We start from the raw sequence: 20,786 nt of genomic DNA, 5'->3' as shown, positions 1-20,786 counted from the left end.
GCTGTGACTGCTTCAAATGTCATGTCAATTGGAGATATAAATATAAAAGATTGTGACATAAACAGTAGCCGATGTCATAAAAGTGCACATACGTAATCTGAGGCTTGAAAAGCAGCCAGACCGCTGACTGTCACACACGTAGCCCAAGCTGTGGCCAGGAAAGCAGTACCCACGAACAGGTGGGCATAGCGCTTGTCAAGCGGGCAGAGATTGATGTGACGGGTTACGGCGCTGCTGGGTATTCTCTTTCCGCACAGACAGCTGTGCTGCACTGAAGGGAGATGTGTAGTCTCCTAGAGGGACGGGACACACTGGAGCCCTGCAAATTCTCTAGTCAGTTTGAGTCCAAGTACCATTATTTTCACCGTAAAAAGGTTAGTTCACTATTACTTCAAGAGTACCAAGTACTCTTAAATGGTCATTAATTACTCACTCTCATGTCGTGTAAGACCTTCATTCATCAACACAAATTAAGATATTTTTGATGAAATCCAAGAGCTTTCTGACCCTGTATAGACAGCAACGTCGCAACTGACACATTTAAGGCCCAGAAAGGTAGTAAGGACAAAGTTAAAATAGTCCATGTGACATCTGTGAACCGTTATGTTTAAAAACACTGATTCATTTAGAAATGAAACAGGTTACTGACCCTAAGAGTGAGTCATTTGAATCACTCACTGAACTGATTCATTCAAAAACACAGATTCATTTAGAAACAAGTCAAATTAGCTTCTGGCCTTAAGAGTAAGTTATTTGAATCATTAACTGAACTGATTCATTCAAAAACACTGATTCATTCAAAAACACAGATTCATTTAGAAACAAGTCAAATTAGCTTCTGGCCTTAAGAGTAAGTTATTTGAATCATTAACTGAACTGATTCATTCAAAAACACAGATTTATTTAAAAACAAAACAAATTAGCGACCGGCCTTGAGAGTAAGTTATTTGAATCATTAACTGAACTGATTTGTTCAAAAACACTGATTCATTCAGAAACCAAACAAGTTACTGGCCTTAAGAGTGAGTGGTTTGAATCATTCACTGAACTGATTTGTTCAAAAACACAGATTCATTTAGAAACAAAAAAAATTAGCTACTGGCCTTAAGAGTAAGTTATCTGAATCATTAACTGAACTGATTAGTTCAAAAACACTGATTCATTCAGAAACTAAACAAGTTACTGGCCTTAAGACTGAGTGGTTTGAATCATTCACTGAACTGATTTGTTCAAAAACACAGATTCATTTAGAAACAAAACAAATTAGCTACTGGCCTTAAGAGTAAGTTATTTGAATCATTAACTGAACTGATCCATTCAAAAACACTGATTCATTCAGAAACCAAACAAGTTACTGGCCTTAAGATTGAGTCATCTGAATCATTCACTGAACAGATTAATTCAAAACACTGATTCATTCAGAAACTAAACAAGTTACTGGCTCAAGAGTGAGTCGTTTGAATCATTCACTGAACTGTCTTGTTCAAAAACACTGATTCATTCAAATGAAACAAGTCACTGGCCTTAAGAGTGAGTCATCTGAATCATTCACTGAAAAGATTAATTCAAAACACTGATTCATTCAGAAATTAAACAAGTTACTGGCCTTAAGAGTGAGTCATTTGAATCATTCACTGAACTGATTCATTCAAAAATTAATTCGGGAAAGAAACACCAATATTGTGTGGCTAGGAAATGCGTAGCAATTCCTTCTGCTGTGGCTTCATTTCAAACGTATTTCACTGGCAGAGCAAAAATAGTCAAAATAATGTTAATGTTAATTAAAAGTAAAAGGGACATTTTCTTTATTGTTAAGACTTTCGAGATGTGTATACATAACAAACTGTCAGTTTTAAATACACTTTATTCTAAATTCTATCAGTACTAATACAGCGGGAAAGAAAACTCTGAGGTGTGATTTTAAACTGTATATTTGTGCATTTTTTACATTCAAACCTTGTTTCCTTTAACAAGTTCCTTTAACGAAGTTAATCAAAACACATGAAAGCAATAAGTTTTTCCTCTTTCCTGTTTTTAATTAACAGTGAAAGCCGGTTTTCTTTGTGATATTGTCGCACAACAAGGTGAACCCTAATATTTTGAGGGTCTGCTGTGGGTTCAATAAAAATTCCATCCAATTAAAATCAAAGTTGAAAAGAACATGTGCACAGATGTTTTACTGGTGTAATTGAACATAACCTCTAGCTTTAACTTCACAATAACAGGTGAAATCAGAAAGCCAAACAGCTATATATCAAACATATAGACCCGGCATATTTGGTGGAGCAGAGCATAAAGAACGTGCAGGAGAAATAAATTAAAAACACTTGACGTTTTGACGTTTCAAAAGTCAATTTTCAGCACCTTGAAAGCAACAAATAAGCTATTTGTGTGTATTTAATCATACATCAGACCCAGTTGCATTGACATAAACATTTCTACACATTCCTCTTTATTCAATTTCTTTTTTTAATTGATTTAACCGTTTCCTTGATTTGTCTAAGACAAAAGAGCCAAAGTATGTTTCGTTATAAAACTTGACCATGAAGTCAGTTGTCTCCATCTGAAACATTTTCCTTGTCTAATAATGACTCCTAAGGATTTATAAGAATCACAAGGACATTAAGAGTCATAAAACAGAAGTGTAAGCAAAGTATCCTTGGACTTCCTGCTCACATTCATCCTTTCAGTAAAGTGTCGAAATAAGTGTCTGACATTGTCAACCCAAACCCGTTTCGGCTCAGACACGATTTATACGTACAATTCCTTTGTTGGCCTAGAATAGCTATTATCCCTCAGAAACCTTGAACCAGATGAAGGTATAGTGATTTTTACAAAGCACCACAGCTTGTGCTTGGTTTCAGAAAATGGAGTCTATGGGCCTCAGAAAGCATAAAAGCAACTTCCATCACCTCTCAATTTTTTCCAAAAGTGTTTCTGATGTCTTTGAAGCCTCATCTAGAAGTCCATTATGAAGCAACAAAGTTGAAAGACAATTAATAGAGTAAAGGGACCCTAAATGCTCGCTCTCCTATGTCAGAAATCTGTTATCCTCCTTTGAAGAGAAACACAAGAAGTATTTCATAAAAGACCATATGAGAAGAAAGTAAACTCTTTTTTCGCCTTGGCGCTTTGTTATTTTTTAATTAATGAATAACATAGGTTTATGAAAGATCCCTATATCTTTATTTACAGAAAACACAGTGCAAGCACTTTCGAAAAGCTGTTTCTGAAGCTTTGCATGGCCAACAGCCATGATGTAGTGGCAAAATGTGACAAGATGTCATGAAATCAACTCGCGTCGGGAGAAAGCATAGCTTACGTGCATTTAAAAAGTAGTCTATGCTCTGCATTCGTGCATGTGAGTAAACCGCAATGGTCAATAAGCTATCAAGGATTTTATTTCAGCCTAAAGGCACATACAAGGTCACTTCAGTTGATCAACCTATACCACGGCCTGTATTCTGAAAATATTTAGTGCACTTAAAAAAAAAAATCACCATCTCTAAATGACTTCATAAACAAAAAAGCATTTCTGTTGAATAAGGAAATATAACCTTGCCTTTCTTCAGTAAAATCGGCATCATTCTTCTAAATTGCTCTTTTACAAAAAAGGAGGAGTGTTTTTTGGCACAGCGTCAAACACTTAACATCACTCCACGCTCCTATAAACTGAATCGCAATACGGCAGCATGTTCTCAAAAGCAGAAAAGCCCGACATCAGTTTAAAAGTGTAGTCAATAGCCTATCCTTCATGTAAAAAGGGGCTACCAAGGTCTCTCACCATTCTTTCTTTGTTATCTAGAGATGAAATCTCTCAGGTATTCCAGCAATCCTTTATTAATTAAAGGAAAAATGCATCACAAATGCTCCAGTGGCAAATAAACACATCCAGTTTCCTTCACTTTTTGCTTTGCTGCTTCTGTTCTGACTCGATAAACTCCTTCTTGCATTGTCGCTTGTCAAATGCGTTTTAACCTACAATTTTAAATCTATATCGTACGGTGTCCGTCCCGGTAATATTTATCTGAAGGCTGATGGTGTTAAACGAAATGTACAGTATGTGAGGAATGCGGTGCCAATAAGTAAAAGGCCCACACAAAGTTAAGTAAAAATGTCATCTTTGATGTAGCCTGTGAGCAATGAGGTGAAACACTAACCTGCGTTCGTACGGAGACCTGCAGGGCGCTGTGGTATTTTTGTTATGATTTGTTGTCATTTATAAATAAATCTACAGCATTTTGTTCATGATGTCATTCTCCAGAGTGGAGGTCCCGTATGATTCCTCTGCAGAAATGGGAGAAATGTATGAAGTCAGACATTGATTGAGCCGTTGAGCTCTGCAGGAGTGTACTGAAATAAACACGTTTGATGTTATTGGTACAGTATATTGTGTATTGGCAGGGAAACAGAAACCCTCTGTTACGACAGAAAATATTTTTGTATATCATTAACAGTGCATGATTATTTAATTTGTACATTTAAAATGAAATATTGCTAAAGAATAAAGGTTTCTACTGGGCTGAACTTCTTCAGTATGAGAAAATATATGCTGACTAATGCTGATTAATATTTTGATTACACTGGCAGTAAATGCATGTTTTTTTAAATTGGATCACTACAGAATCTGTATCAATCTTGCATTAATATCTAATTGTTATATTATATTATTATATTATATCAGTAGACTATCTTAAATGATCATTCATTTTGTTGTGCAAATGACACTTTAAATATATTTTTAAAAATGCCTGTTTTGTCTTTCTATAGTTACTGTTTTGTGTATTCTAAATATATTTACATTATTTAATTTAACACTTATTTTACAAAAGTTGCATTATTTAACAAAATTAATGCTTTATTTCAAAATGATGCATAATAAATAAAATATGATTTACCTTTATTTTTTATTGTTTGACTAACATTGCATTGTTTGACAAAATTAATACTCAATTTGGAAATTATGCACAATAAATAAATATACATTTACCTTGATTTTTCTTTGTTTGACAAAATTTGCATTATTCCTCAATTTGGAAATTATGCACAATTTCTAAAAGAACTTATTTTATTTTTAAAACGTATTTTATTAAGTAATTAGTACATAATATTATATTATATTATATTATATTATATTATATTATATTATATTATATTATATTATCAATAGTTAGTTTCCAGAAGGTTTCTTTTACCAAATGTTTGTTTTTAGTAAATTATCTTATTCTTATTTAGCTCACTTTTGGAAAAAGAAAGAAAGAAAGAAAGAAAGAAAGACATTGACAGTACAATGTATCTACTCTGTTCAGACAGGTGTAGTAACCCAAGTGTGAATGAGACATAATGCTCTACAGTCTCTGTATTACATTACAGCTCTTCATTCAAACCATCTGTCTGAGATGTTTCAGCTGCACTTGTGCTTATGGCCATAAAGGTGCCAAAATAATCTGAATCATTATTACTTCAATTTTTATTGCACAGAATTTTGTTTGTATATCTGTCAAGCCTGTCTGCTAATATAGCACCTGAATTCATCTAGGCTAAATCATATTTGACATAATTATGTATGTTTTTATTACTACAATAGATGGCTAAACCGCATCATTGCACTGTTTACAATTACTTTCTATCATATGGAACTCCTAACTGCTTTGATTTCCATTAAATGATTTCAGAATTCTTTAGTTGTCAAATTAATATATCCAACAGCACCATCTAGCGTTAACACTAGGTAGAAAAATATATGGAACATTGTAGTATCAGTATTGTAGTGTACCATTGAAAGCCAATATATAACACATTTCTGGTCATTTTATAGACCAAAGTATGATTTGTTTAGGTGCTATACAGGTATTTTGAACTGGTATAGAGTTTTAAGAAAGTTATGATTCTCACTTATAACAAATAAACCTTTTTAGTAAAACATGTTATTTTCAAAAAATCATGCGTGTACATGCACATTTAATCTGGTACTGAGAAAAAAAAAATTGCGGGATTAAAACGATGTAATAAAGAAAATAAAATGTAATTGCAAACTGGTATGAAATAATTTTCTGACCTGTAAACTTCTGTCCAGCAGAGAGCGCAATAGCGTTATTTGTGCACAGGCTGCATAAATGAAATGATTCCTAAAAAGATGCATAAGCCTACACACACACATGCATACATTAGACACATACGCTTTTACAAAAGCATTTGCTGTGCTATATCAAATACCAAAGCAGAAACATGCAAAAAATAAACCTTTTTGCTACATTATCATTCATCTTATCTTTGCACAGTGTCGGTCTGCAGGGTTTTCGGTAATGACAGCAATAAAACTTAATGGCCCACAGGCCTGTGTTCTCCTGGCACAGATGATGTGTCATATGCTGTGGAGTCTATTAATGGCTGTATGTTACTGGAAATCACATTACAGTGTATAACACTTTGATTCACACTTTTCAGAATCTCTCTAGTTTATTTGCCCACTAACAATGTCTAAAAAGTGTATATACACTCACTGAACCATGCCATGACCATATGTCAATTCACTATATCTTAAATGATCATTCATTCTGTGGTGCTGTGGCGTGTGCAACATTTTCTAAAGAAAAAAGCATTTTGTCCTGCTACGGTTAATCTCATAGCTATCGTTGTGTATCCTAAATACATATTTTCCACACTTATTTGACATCATTTGCTTTATCTGACAAAACTAAAGTTCGATTTGGAGGCGACACACAATAAAAATATATTATTTATTTTTTATTTTTCTTTGTTTTCTCCATAACATATCATCTTAGTATAAGTACACTAATATTTGATTTGTTGGTTGTGGTGGAATTTACATCAAAAAGTATAAATACTAAATGTAATATTTCTTATAGTTTAGATCTTATTTTAAAATTAGTTATAAATTCCGTATTTTATGATGAAAATCTGGGTCTGGGAGACAAGGGTAAAACAAAACATTAAAAAATTAGCAAAGATAATACATAAATGATCATTATTTTAAAAAAATGTGATAAAATACTAATATTTATCATTATCATACTTATATTATTGTTTTATTATATATCTTATGTTACTATTATTATTAAACTATTATTTTAAATATGTACTTCCAGTCAAATTTTTTGAACAGTAAGATTTTTAATGTTTTTTTAACACATCTCTTCTGCTCACCAAGCCTTATTTGTTTCAAAGTACAGCAAAAACAGTACATTTCCGAAATATTTTTACTATGTAAAATAACTGTTTTCTATTTGAATATGTTTTAAAATGCAATTTATTCCTGTGATCTTAAAGCTAAATTTTTAGCATCATTAGTCCAGTCGCACGATCCGTCAGAAATCATTGTAATATTCTGATTTGCTGCTCAAAAATATTTATTATTATTATTATGTTGAATTTTTTAGGCTTCTTCGATGAATAGAAAGTTCAGAAGAACAGCATTTATCTAAAATACAAATCTTTTGCAGCATTATAAATGTCTTTATCATCACTTTTGATCAATTTAAAGCATCCTTGCTAAATAAAAGTATTAATTTTTATAATTTCTCCCCCAAAAAAGAAAAATTATACTGACTCCAAGCTTTTGAATGGTATAGCGTATAATATTACAAAAGTTTTTGTATTTTAGATAAATGCTTATCCTTGAATCTTTCTTTTTTTCTGAGTCCTGAAAAAATGTACTCAACTGTTTTAAATATTGATAATAATAATGTTTTTGAACAGCAAATCAGCATATTAGAATGATTTCTGAAGGATAATGTGACACTGAAGGAATAAATTAAATTTTAAAATATATATTTAAATAGAAAGCAAATATTTTAAATAGTAAAAATATTTTGGATAAAAAAAACACAGGCTTGGTGGGCAGAAGAGACTCTTTAAAAAAACATTAAAAATCTTGCTGTTCAAAAACGTTTGACTGGTAGTGTATTTAAATAATGTTAAATAAAAAAATCGAGTCTTGAGACATAAAAGCGCCTTAGGTTTATGTACCGCTTATATCACTTTGTAGCCATACCTTACTCAGTATCCTTACTATACTAACAGCCTGATACAAGCCAGACCCGTCAGACTGGTCTAGTAACCGCTTGGTGCCGCCTGTGGGAGAGAAACACGGAAGAGTTCATTCAAGGCGTTTGGGGTTCCACACGGACACACGTACACGAGTTTCTCCCGGTAAACATGCTCCCGTGAGGCTTCTCCAATGTGCCCTCGCGTTTTACTCTCATTCGCAGCGGTTTTAAGTGGAGATGTCTGGACACACATTACTGAATGGACTGATTCTCTTATATTCAATTCACCCGCTCTTGCTCGCCGAAAAACCGGGTAAGTGAACAAAAACACGGCAGATGATCGGTAACAAAAGGGGCTGTTTGTTGAGGCGTCAGAGGTTACTGGTGGACGACTTCGGATAGTTGTTTGCATATAACACGCGTTTGTGCTTTCATATCGTTGTAAGGAAACGCACAGCTTGTTTTGAGGAGATACAATGTTTCAAACTGTAACTCGAGCTCAAGATCCTGTAAAACTCTTGAGCGTTGAGTTTGACTTATCATTGTAGAAATATTCTTGGATTAAACTCTAAACCAAGATGTATGTTTGCGTTCTCGCTTAGCCTACATTTACATGCTGTCTTACAATAATTGTTTATGAAAAGTTTGGTGTGGCATGTTAATCATTCAAGCTGTAGAATTGCTTACAACTCGTAAACGTGGAGATTTAACACCTACAAATCTGATATCCTTAAACTTTATAGTACATAAGATATTTGTGTCAGCTTTGGCTCATTATAAAATGTGCTGACTGTGTTGTAACAGCAGTTGACAAACATGCTGGCGTAGTCTTGTCTATGAGAACAGCTTTCCCTCACAGTGGGACTGTATTGCAGTAAAAGTGCCTGGATAGTTAAAGCAGCATCTGATCTTTAGTGTGAAAACATGTAATGTTTGTCTGGGATTCACTGCTGGGATATTCCTTTAGGACTGATTTTCAATTCAGATTTTCAAGCTTATCCAAAGTAGCTTGCTGTGCACGCAGTGAAACAGTACCACTGGAGGAAGAGTTCAGCCAAAAATGAAGTTCGTTTCGTTATTTACTCTCTGAAGCTTTAATATTTTCTTCCGTGGAACACAAATAGCGAAAAGGTTTTACTGTCTGAGGTTTTCAAGCTTTGAAAATGATGTAGAAGCAACATTAAGTATGCATATGACTTGTGCACTATGGCTTTTAAGCCATACAAAACTCAGAAAATCTTCAGAGAAGGGTTCATGAGAGAAGTAGATATGTCTGATTTGAGTATGAATCATTCCGAGTCTGATCTTTCCAGTGAATTGGTTGATCTACATTCATGCATTTGGGAGAAGCTTTCATTTAAAAGGTCATCATTTACTTAGCCTTATGTTGTTCCAAACCAAGACTTTGGTTCGTCTTCAAAACACAAATGAAGATATTTAAAGATATTTTACTTGAGTGGTTTTACAGAATTCGTGATTCCATTGAAAGACTAGGTGGGCAAAACTTAAAGGCGTTGTAAAATGAATCCACATGCATCGAGTGCTTTGATTCAAGTCTTGTGAAGAGATACGATTGCTTAATGTGATGAACAGATTTATAACCTTTTTGAATCCTTTAAGTTTTGGTTGCCTTGACTTTGAGTGGAGGGACAGAATCCTCTTAGGGTATCATTAAAAATAGTTTTTGTGTTTATATGATGAATGAAAGTCAGAAGGGTTTTAAACGACATGGGTGAGTAAATGATGAGAGAATATTCATTTTTAGTGAATTAGCCCTTTAAAGGTATACGTTTTATGGGAATGCTCAATGATTTAGTTCACTCACTAATTCAGTCCAATTTTATGTTACCTTTTGACGCTTGAACACTCCCACAAGGATGTGGAAAAGAGCAGTAAGTGCAATTTTCTTTTTGTTTTCCATGGAAGAAATTATGTCAAATGGGTTCGAAACAACACATGAATGAGTAAATATTGGCATAACTTTTCCTCTAAGTATTTCAATCAAAGATGCATTGCTTCAATACTACATAGTATCACTCGTACTGTAGTCAGTAGATTTATAAAGAACCTTTAACATTCTTGGAAACTTTCTATTGCACATAAAGTTCGTTATAGTGAAAAAAAAATTCTTTAGATTTACAAAGTGTTCTTTGGGGAGCCCAAAATGGTTCTGGTTCACTGCGAAAACCACCTTCTGGAAGTTGAATATCCTCAGCTAGTGTGTGACCCCATATTTGGTGCATGTTAAAAGACAGTCAGATTGTCTGTACATGTACAACTCTCTCTGTTGTGAATATTTGTGTTCCACCCTGGGGCAGACGACGGCCAGGTGTTCCTCACCATGCTGAAAAAGCTGGTTTTGAAGCTTGGTTGTGTTCTTCTCTGTTGGATAAAACTGTGTTTGGTCTTTTTGAATTGTTATTGACTACTTTATGCTTTTAAATTATTAACCTAGAACATTTGAAAGCTGAAATAATTTTAAATAAACTTTCCATTGATGTATGGTTTGTTAGGATAGGACAATATTTGTTCGAGATACAACTATTTGAAAATCTGGAATCTGAGGGTGAAAAAAAAAAAAATCTAAATATTGAGAAAATCACCTTTAAAGTTGTCCAGATGAAGTTCTTAGCAATGCATATTACTAATCAAAAATTAAGTTTTGATATATTTATGGTTGGATATTTACAAAATATCTTAATAGAACATGATCTTTACTTAATATCCTAATGATTTTTGGCATAAAAGAAAAATCGATCATTTTGACCCAAACAATGTGTTTTTAGCTATTGCTACAAATATACCTGTGCTGCTTATGTTTTGTGGTCCAGGGTCATATTTGGTTTTTCATGCATTGGTTAATTTACAGCTTTGGCTTTTCATAATGTGTCAGACTAGCGTAAAGAAAACATCCATAACGGACTTCTAAAATGTTTGTCTATTTGCTTATCTTTATTTCAGTTAAAATACATATTTTTAAAGACCATTTACTCAAAATTAGTTTTTCTCCTCATGCACTGAGACAGAAATTTTACTTGACATTTTACTTTACCTGTTTATATGTAATTTGCCTGATTTTTATACAACATTTTATCCCTAAAAATGTGGTGAAAGTTGTTTTTTTTTTTTTTTTTTTTTTCTGGCTGATGACAGTGTTCTGATTTATGGCGTAATAATGGAGATTTCTCAAAATCCCCTATGTAAAAAAAACTTTAACTCTAATATGTCATTAAAATTCAAAATATGTCATCAAATAACAAAATTTTAAACCTGGCTATATCCAATGTTTAGATATCTGGAAATATTAAAACAACATTTCATAAAATATGAAATACAAAAATGTTTGCAATTCGTACAGGATTAGTTCACTTCCAAAATAAAAATTTCCTGATAATTTACTCACCCCTTCCTTTGTCACCCAAGATGTTTATGTCTTTCTTTCTTAAGTCGAAAAGAAATTAAAGTTTTTGAGGAAAACATTCCAGGATTTTTCTCCATATAGTGGACATCAATGGGAGCCAACGAGTTGAAGGTCCAAATTGCAGTTTCAGTGCAGGTTCGACACGATCCCAGCTGAGGAATTAAGGTCCTATCTAGTGAAATGATCTGTCATTTTCTAAAAAAAAACAAAAAAAAAAAAAAACCTTTTTATTATTTTTTTTTTTCCCCTACAAATGCTCATTTTGCACTAGTTACGTATTACGTAGTCACATTGGAAAGGTCACGTGTGGGCAGAAGTACCAATCTAGTGTTTACAAAGCAGACGTGCAAAGACAGTCAAATGCCCTTTACAAAAAAATGTACAACAAACGATTTTCAGACGATTTTGAAGTTGGAGGAGCAAATTAGTTGTTTTTCGTCCTATCCATACATTTTTGAACTGGAGTACACAGACAAAGTGCATGACCTTTCCAACATGACTATGTAATGTGTGAACTCAAGCTAGTGCAAGATGAGCATTTGTGGGGTTTTTTTGGAAATTACTAATTGTTTCGCTAGATAAGACCCTTATTCCTCAGCTAGGATTGTGTTGAGACCTTTGAAGCTGCACTGAACCTGCAGTTTGGACCTTCAAACTGTTGGTTCCCATTGAAGTCCAATGCTTTCCTCAAAAACCTGAGTTTCTTTTCGACTGAAGTAAGAAAGACTTAAACATCTTGGATGACATAGGGGTGAGGCAATGAGCCTTGCCTTAAATGCGTAGCCCTAGCTTTCAATTTCTTTGCATGTTTGTGATTAACATGTGATGTCATTCCTCCACTACCTGCCCTAAGGTTTCCATCCGTTCGTTTTTTTTTTTTTGCCCCAACCCAACCCTACATCTGGTCGGAGTTCAGACGCCACCACAAAGGCCACTGTGTGTCCGTTAGTATTTAGCGCTGACGTAATACGAGCTAAGGTCAAAGAAAGCATTTTTGGTTAGCGCAGGCGAATGTTCCCTTAGAAACACATCGGCGCTATTTATAGCATCGGTCCCGTTTCATTCCTTGTGTCATTTAAGAATGCCACCAATGTCACGAAACTCTGGGGTCTCTGAGTCTGTTATGCGCATACATCAGCGCCAAGTTGCTGCGTGGCTGCTGGAGACTCAGCTGTCTGGAAGGAAAGGAGGAGTTACTGGTGCCATCACAGGTGTGAGTGCCTTTACCGTGGGAGACAGTGGCATAACGGAGCCATAACATATCAGTGAACAGTAACGGTCTTGACAATGCACAAATGCTCATATACACAGCGTGGGAGCTCTTCTCCCTGGGATCATCCATAAGACTTGTGTCTGGCAGCTGACGTTTTCTAACACCACCTTTGTCGCTGATCAGTGAGCATGTGTGAATAACAATTGCGTTTCCTATTTAATAAGGGTGCTGTATAGTCTTTTAATTACAATACTTAGATCTAAGTAGAGACTTCTTCTGGTGTTTTGACTTGTCTTAGGGGCATGTACGTGTCGAAACACTAAGTTAATTAAACTTTCTGCTGGCTGATATAATATTCGGTTTACGTTAAGTTGGCATGCGTTGGCTTGTTGGGTTCATGTAATCTTTTGTTGCAAGAGAATCAGGCATTTTTGTGCATTTGGAGTTTTGCTTGCTGTTACATAATAGATTGGATTACTGTTTTGATATCTGAAAGAGTTTAATGAGTTTGGGGCTTGGACCAATATTATCTTCCATGATTTCTTTGTCATTATTGACACAACTGAATTGCAAAAACAGTGGGTGCATTACATTTAACCTGACCACTTGCAAATACCTTACATTTTGGTCTTTTGTTGTGAGAAGATCCATTGGATTCAGACAGCTATGAGTCTGTTTACATGTCAGTGTTAAAGCAAAAAAGAATTTGACTTTCAGAAGCCTCTTATGCTCACCAAACCTGCATTTTATCAGTGATATTGTGAAAATATTACAATGTAAATAACAGTATTTTAATATTTTGTAAAATGTAATTATTCCTGTGATGCAAACCTGAATTTTTAGCAGCATTACTCCAGTTTTCAGTGTCACGTGATCCTTCAAAAATCATTCTGATTACTGATTTGGTGCTTACAGTGCTTTACTCCAGAAATAAAATTTCCTGATAATTTACTCACACCTATGTCATCCAAGTTGTTCATGTCTTTTCTTTCTTCAGTTGAAAAGAAATTAAGGTTTTTGTTGAAAACATTCCAGGATTTTTCTCCATATAGTGGACCTCAATGGGAATCAGCAGGTTGAAGGTCCAAATTGCAGTTTCAGTGCAGTTTCTAAAAAAAATTACATTTATATTCTTTTTAACCACAAATGTTCTTCTTGCACTAGCTCTGCGACGCGCGTCCTCGACTACATACATTATGTAATCATGTTTGAAACTTCATGCATGGTTAGTTCTTCAGTGGTGATCAACGGGCTGAAGGTCCAAATTGCAGTTTCAATGCAGCTTCAAAGGTTTCTACACGATCCCAGCTGAGGAGTAAGGGTCTTATCTAGCGAAACGATTGTTCCTTTTCTTGAAAAAAAAAAAAAAACTTTTTAACCACAAATGCTGGTCTTGCACTAGCTCAACTTCGCGCATTACGTAGTCAACATTGGAAAGGTCACGCATGATGTAGGCGGAAGTACCAACCCAGTGTTTACAATACAAACGTGCAAAAAGTCAAACACCCTTTACAAAAAAAAAAAAAGGTAAAACAATTTGATGTTGGAGGAAAAAATGAGATGAAAATAAACGATCCCAGCTGAGAAAGAAGGGTCTTTTCTAGCAAAATGATCAGTTATTTTTATAAAAATAATACAATTTATATACTTTTAATGTCAAACGCTCATCTTGTCTTCCTCTTCCTGAACTCTCCCATCTCATGTTCTCCCTCAACTTCAAAATCGTCCTATATCACTGATTTACCTTTTTTGTTAAGGGTGTTTGATCTTCTTTGCATGTTCACTTTGCAAAGACTGGGTTGGTACTTCTGCAGCGATGTAGGATGATTTTGAAATTATTTTTGAAGTTGAGGGAGAAAATACGATTGGAGTTTTTCAACGTACCCTAACTGTCTTGAAACAGAATACACAGAGTTCAGGGAGAGAAAGACAAGACGAGCATTTGAGAATAAAAAGTATTTAAATGTAATGAAAATAACTGATCGTTTCCCTAGATAAGACCCTTCTTCCTCGGCTGGGATTGTTTACAACCGCATTTGGGATCGTTTGAAGCCACGTTTAAACTGCATTTTGGAAGTTCAAACTCGGGGCACCATATCAGTCCGTTATATGGAGAAAAATCCTGAAATGTTTTCCTCAAAAAACACACTTTCTTTACGACTGAAGAAAGAAAGACATGAACATCTTGGATGACAAGGGGGCGAGTACATTATCTGTAAATTGTTGTTCTGGAAGTGGACTTCTCCTTTAAATGACTAAATATTGAGCGTGTTCAGTCTTGTTCTTCCTGGGTCTGAATTCAGCATTCATTATTACAACAAATTCTCATATTTCTTTTACAGATGATGGCTGTGGTCATTATGTTCTGGGCCAAGAGAGTGGTGTCCTGTCCTCCAAGAACTACCCAGGAACTTATCCCAACAACTCCTGGTGTGAATGGCGGATCCACGTACCAATTGGCCACACTATTGTCCTTAAATTTGGAGACCTGAACATGGAGAAGAAGGGCTGCGAGACTGACCATTTAAAGGTTCTGAAAGGATCATATGGGATGGAAAATGGTGAGCTGTTTGAATTTATGTGTTGTACATAATATGCTGTTTTCTCAGCCATTATCTAGCGATTCCCTAGTGGTTGCTATATCCTCTGACTGGGTCAAATAATATATGAAAACCAGATGTTCTCAGTGGTACATCTTCCTGTGTTTTGAGATCTTCATCTTTTGTCAGTGCATCAGGGCTTTCTGGTTTGATTAATGGAAAGTGTGGTGGATTAAGTTGTTTTTGTCTTAGTGGTTTTCGTGAAGCTTTAGTGCATTTTTCAACAAGAAGAGCTGTCTCTTGCTGAATATTATGCATTTGAATTTAAAAATGAAATGTGGCACCAAACCTAATGATTATTTTTAAACACTTTTCCCAAACTGATACCATTGGTTGAGCCAATGTTGCTGTGTGGGGCTGCAACAGAATGTTGTAGGAAACGCTGCTGTATTTAGAAATCTAATTTGAGTCTGGTTGTACTTGAGCAATTACAATGTATTGGTAGCTATTGCTACTTGTGACTGGTTTTGTGGTCCACGGTCACATTATGAAATAGTTGATCATATGCTCTTTAGTCAGTTTAAACTCCTCTAGATCACATTACTGTGAGTAAACCTGAGTAAAGCGCTTTACATCAGAACGCTGCCATGAGTCGCCACCAGTCACACATTGATAAGTTTACTGTAAAGCAGGAGGAAACCACGGAAATCAGTGTGTCAGAGGATGTTTCAAAGTTTATGGTGAAATGATGCCAATTTTTCCTGTTTCCGAAAGGAAATTGTCACTTATCAACCATTTCTGATAGTTTTCTTTTCGAATGAGCTTGCTGTTTCAGCATTTTTTTTTTTTTTTGGCATAAGTTTATGGGAGATGAGGATACATTTCTTTTTTTTTTAATTGAAATAGTGCACAGATTTGGTAGTATTCTGAATGTAAATTAAATTTTAAATATTTTAATTAAAGATTTTCCTGAATGAAATTAGGTAAATGTTTAAACAGTTGATCCCTCACAAGAAAAATGGCTCAACTCCTGGACACATGGCCAGTGGTATGTTACATGAATCTGCACAATTGTGTGTTAATGGATACCACAGCAGCTAAAATTTCATTATTGATTCCGAATTATCCAGGTGTTAATTTGGGCCAGTATGGGCAGTTTTCGAGTGCATTCCATTTTCTGTATTTGCCAGCCTGGCTTTGTTCCAACATTCCAACATTCCAACATTCTAAGTTTTTAAAGTTTAAATTAAAAAAAAAATCCAGACTAACCCAAAAACGAAAATTCTGTTATTGTTTCTCACTCTCATGTCGTTCCAAACCCATAATACCTTCATTCACCGTCAAAACACAAATTAAGATATATCTGATGAAATCTGAGAGCTTTCGGTCCCAAAAAGCATTCTGGTAGCTTCATAAAATTACGTTTGAACCGCTGATGTCACATGGACTATTTTAACGATGTCCTTACAACTTTTCTGGACCTTGAACATGGTAGTTGCGTCTGTCTGTTCAAGGTCAGAAAGCTTTCGGATTTCATCAAAAATATCTTCATTTGTGTTCTGACGATGAACAAAGGTCTTATAGGTTTGGAACGACACAAGGGTGAGTAATCAATGACAGAATTTTCATTTTTGGGTGAACTATCCCATTGTTCTGGTCATTGGGAGGCCTTGGTAGATGAAGAAATTAGTCTAGAGCGTCCACGTTCTCTTCAAAACCTGAACCTCTGTGAATGTACCCACCTACTGCTTTGTAAATGATGGGTAGCGAAGGAAAAGAATATTGCAGCTTTTCACTCGAGGTGAATGGGCTGTTCTGGCTTATTAGGCTATCATCTTTCAGCCCTAAACCTGAGGTCTTTCTTGGTCATCCTGGCCAGAAAAGATGAACTGCCCTTTGTGTGGCCCATTGCTCTGGATAGAACAAACAGCATCATGAGAAAAGACTGAAGGTCATGAATCTTCCCACACTATGTCTGGTTCCTCCCCAGCCACCCCTTTAACCACAAACGCTGTTATGGTGTCACAGTCAAGCCTCAGCCACATCCACTGATCAAAGCGTTCTGCTGCGAGATGGCTGGAATTCCTCTCTGAGTGATTTTTAAACAGCAGTTGAGAGACGTTGGATGACTAAAGCTTTGTGTTAGTGTGGAGTTTGGCAGTTGTGTCATTCACACCTCTCTGTGTGTTGACCCTTTGGTCGCTTCGGTCATAGTGTTTTATAGATTAAAGTCTCCTGATAATCATCATAAGTTATCACAATCTGATCAGTGTTCAAGGTGTTAACCTTCAGTAAACAGACATGTCATAAACTTTATGCAAACACTCTATTTCTGCTTTTTTGGTTTCATTTGACTTCTACACTATTTTTGGCAGACTAGTGACCTTTCAGAGAACTTTTTAGCTTAGGATCTGTACTGTCGAGTTGATTGTATTTGTTTATTTAATTTGTATGTTTTTATTAATAATTAATATGTAATAATATGCAATATAAATAATTTGACCATTTTTATTATTTATTTTACTTTATTTGTATTTATTAATATATGGAATGTTTAGGTGTTTATATATTTTAGATGCAATTTTAATTATTTAAAAAATAGTTATTCGGGTTTTTTTTTCCATTTTAAAAATAGTTATTCTTTTTTTTTTCCATTTTATTTAATTATTTATTTGTATGTTTTTATTAATATATGGAATGTTCATGTTTATATATTTTAGATGCAGTTTATAAAGTTATCAGTTGGCCAGTAACACACTTTTTTTGTGCTTTTTAAATTTTTTTTTACACTTTTTTTAAAATTTGTTTTTTTAAACAATTTTTATTAATTAAACAAACTGTTTATTTATTTATAAAGGTATCAGTTGGTCAGTAACTTTTTTTTGCACGTTTATTTATTTATTTTTTAACTATTTTTATTTATTTATTCATTTGTATGCTTTTTATTAATATATTGAATGTTCAGGTGTTTGTATATTTTAGATAAATAAATAAATAAGAGTAAAAAATTAGTTAAACAACAAACAACAAAAAATACAATTGTTTTGTTTAAATAAATAAAAATAAACACCTGAAAATTCCATATATTAACAAGAAACATACAAATTAATAAACAACAAAAAAAAAAAAAAAAATAATAATAAAATAAATAAAAGCGCAAATAAAATGTTACTGGCCAACTGATACTGATGCAATTTATAACAATTTATGCAATGTATAACGTTATCAGTTGGCCAGTAACTGCAGTTTTTTTGTTTGTTTGTTTTTTTTAAACAATATTGTTTTTGTTTATTTATTTATTTTATTTTATTTATGGAATTTTCAGTTGTTTATATATTGTAGATACAGTTTATAATTGTAATTGTTCATTTGTAATTCATAATTGTTATAATAATTTATATTCTTTTTTTCTTTTTTCTTTTTTTTTAAATACTTGTATTGTGTACTTGGCAGGTGTTCATTTTAAACCCAGTTTTGGTGGATGTTAATTTTTATTAATATTATTAATACCTTAGTGTGAATCTATTTCCTTATTTAGGTTTAATAAATTTCCTTAATTTCATCTAGTTTTCTGGGAGTACTGTGGTGATTCGATGCCCAACACTACACAGGTCCACACGGACTCCAGCGAACTGATTGTCCGCTTTCGTAGCAGCCAGCACATCTCTGGAAGAGGATTCCTGCTTTCATACTCCACAGAAAACCACAAAGGTATATTTACTTTAAATTGAGAATTCTGTATCATCTTAACACAACAATGTACATGTGTAGCTTCAGCTCTCAGGAATCCACTGTCTTCCTGTCTCTTGGCTGACGCTCATGTTAACCGCCGTGCAGTGGCCCCATGCCATGGCTTGCCCCCTTCCCTCATCTGGATGCTTACAGATCCTTTAGGGATGTTTCTTTAAACTTCTTTGAACAAAGCAAAGTGATCTTAAAAGGATAGTTGATCCAAAAATGCGAATTGTCATAATTTACTTATAGTTCCAAACCTGTGGCTTTTGCATATTCAAACTTTGAAACATGCAATACATATTTAACTTTTTCTTTTTTAGTGCTTGATAGTCTGTGGTCATTGTCTGTGACTGTCATGTGAGCGTGAGTGAGGTTTATGTCTAGCTATGTATATGTTTCCATCCTATACATGGAAGTGCAGGAAGTGGGTCCGTCATCCTGTTGTGATGCTCATGTCCTGCTGTTGTTGTTGTTGTTGTTGAGTCGGGGGCCTGCTTCCTTTGTGGAGACACTCATCTGCTCCATTTTTACCCTCATTGTGTGGCCTCCTCTGCTTTCCTCCTCAGAGCTGCTGACATGCTTGGACAGAGGCAGTCATTTCCCAGCAGCAAAATACAGGTTATTCAGGTATTCAGCATATAGAAGCCTGGAAAAAGTTACACTCACACACGCAGGCCGATAAAGCTTCATATTTTTTTCAGTCTTAAAAAAAAAAAAAAAAAAAAAAAAAAGGGTCAAAGCTGCAATGTTTTTAGATTTAAGAAAACTTAAACTTAACACTTTGTGTATGTAAAATCCGTTTTATACATTTAATTTATGCAGACACCAAAATGGGACGTAATATTTATTTTAAATAATAATTTAAATAATTATTTAATTAATAATTATTTTATTATTATTATTATTATTATTACATAATTGATTGGCTCTATAATAAAAAATGATGATAATTTTTATGATTAAATTAATTTTATATTAGATGTTTTTATTCAATTTGTTTGTATAATAATATTATAATACACACAGCCTTTAAAAATAGTTACAAGCTAGGCAATAGAACTAAAAAAAAATCATATTCTATTTTATTGAATTAAGTAATTATTAATAATATTAAAATTTATTATTATTATTATTGTTATTATTATTATTATTATTATTATTATTATTATTGATGATAATAGTAATAATACATTTTATGATTATACATTAGAATTTTATTTTAGAATATTTTTCATAATTTTACTATTTCTTTTGTATATTATATTATATTAAGTAATAATTATTAATATAAATATATTGTTATTATATATTTTTAGATATTATTATTATTATTATTATTATTATTATTAACAAATATTATTTATCTTTACTATTATTATACAAACAGCCTATAAAATTACAAGCTAGGCAATAGAACTACAACTTTTTTCAGATTCTTAATTTAAAAAATAATTGATTCAATAATTAAGTAATCATTTTTAATAATAATATATTGAATATTTTTTTATAATGTGTATATATACATTTTTTATAATGTATATATATTTTTTATAATTATACTATTTGGTTTGTATAATAATATTATTAAAGTACTTAAGTATTAATTATTAATAAAAGTGTTGTTATATAATATTATGTTATTAAATGTATAATGTTATACAAGTATTATATATAAATATTATATAAGTTCTATACAATTATAAGCCTTTTTAAAATTATAAGCTAGGCAACAGAATTCTTGATTTAAAAAATAAATAATTTAGTCAATTATTAAGTAATGTTTTTTTTTTAATAATTGGGTATTAATATCATTGCACAACGTTGAATGTGAAACCAGTCAAATAACACACTCTTTAGGTAAATAAAAT

The 20,786-nt window shown here is 33.4% G+C and overlaps 1 protein-coding gene across 1 annotated transcript in view; it reads left to right on the top strand.

Moving 5' to 3' along the window:
- Positions 1-8,074: 8,074 nt before the first annotated feature.
- The window catches only part of dcbld1 (discoidin, CUB and LCCL domain containing 1), a 43,659-nt gene continuing 30,947 nt past the window's right edge, over positions 8,075-20,786 (top strand). The window contains exons 1-4 of the mRNA XM_051139518.1: positions 8,075-8,322; positions 14,986-15,204; positions 18,751-18,894; positions 19,485-19,545. Of these exons, the coding sequence (XP_050995475.1) occupies positions 8,247-8,322; positions 14,986-15,204; positions 18,751-18,894; positions 19,485-19,545 (500 nt within the window). The 5' untranslated portion in view covers positions 8,075-8,246. The remainder of the gene's footprint in view (positions 8,323-14,985; positions 15,205-18,750; positions 18,895-19,484; positions 19,546-20,786) is intronic.

This window comes from Labeo rohita, chromosome 20, assembly GCF_022985175.1.
Source record: "Labeo rohita strain BAU-BD-2019 chromosome 20, IGBB_LRoh.1.0, whole genome shotgun sequence".
Taxonomy (NCBI): domain Eukaryota; kingdom Metazoa; phylum Chordata; class Actinopteri; order Cypriniformes; family Cyprinidae; genus Labeo; species Labeo rohita.
Note: the sequence above shows the minus strand (reverse complement) of the source record. Positions and strands in the feature narration are given on the sequence as shown.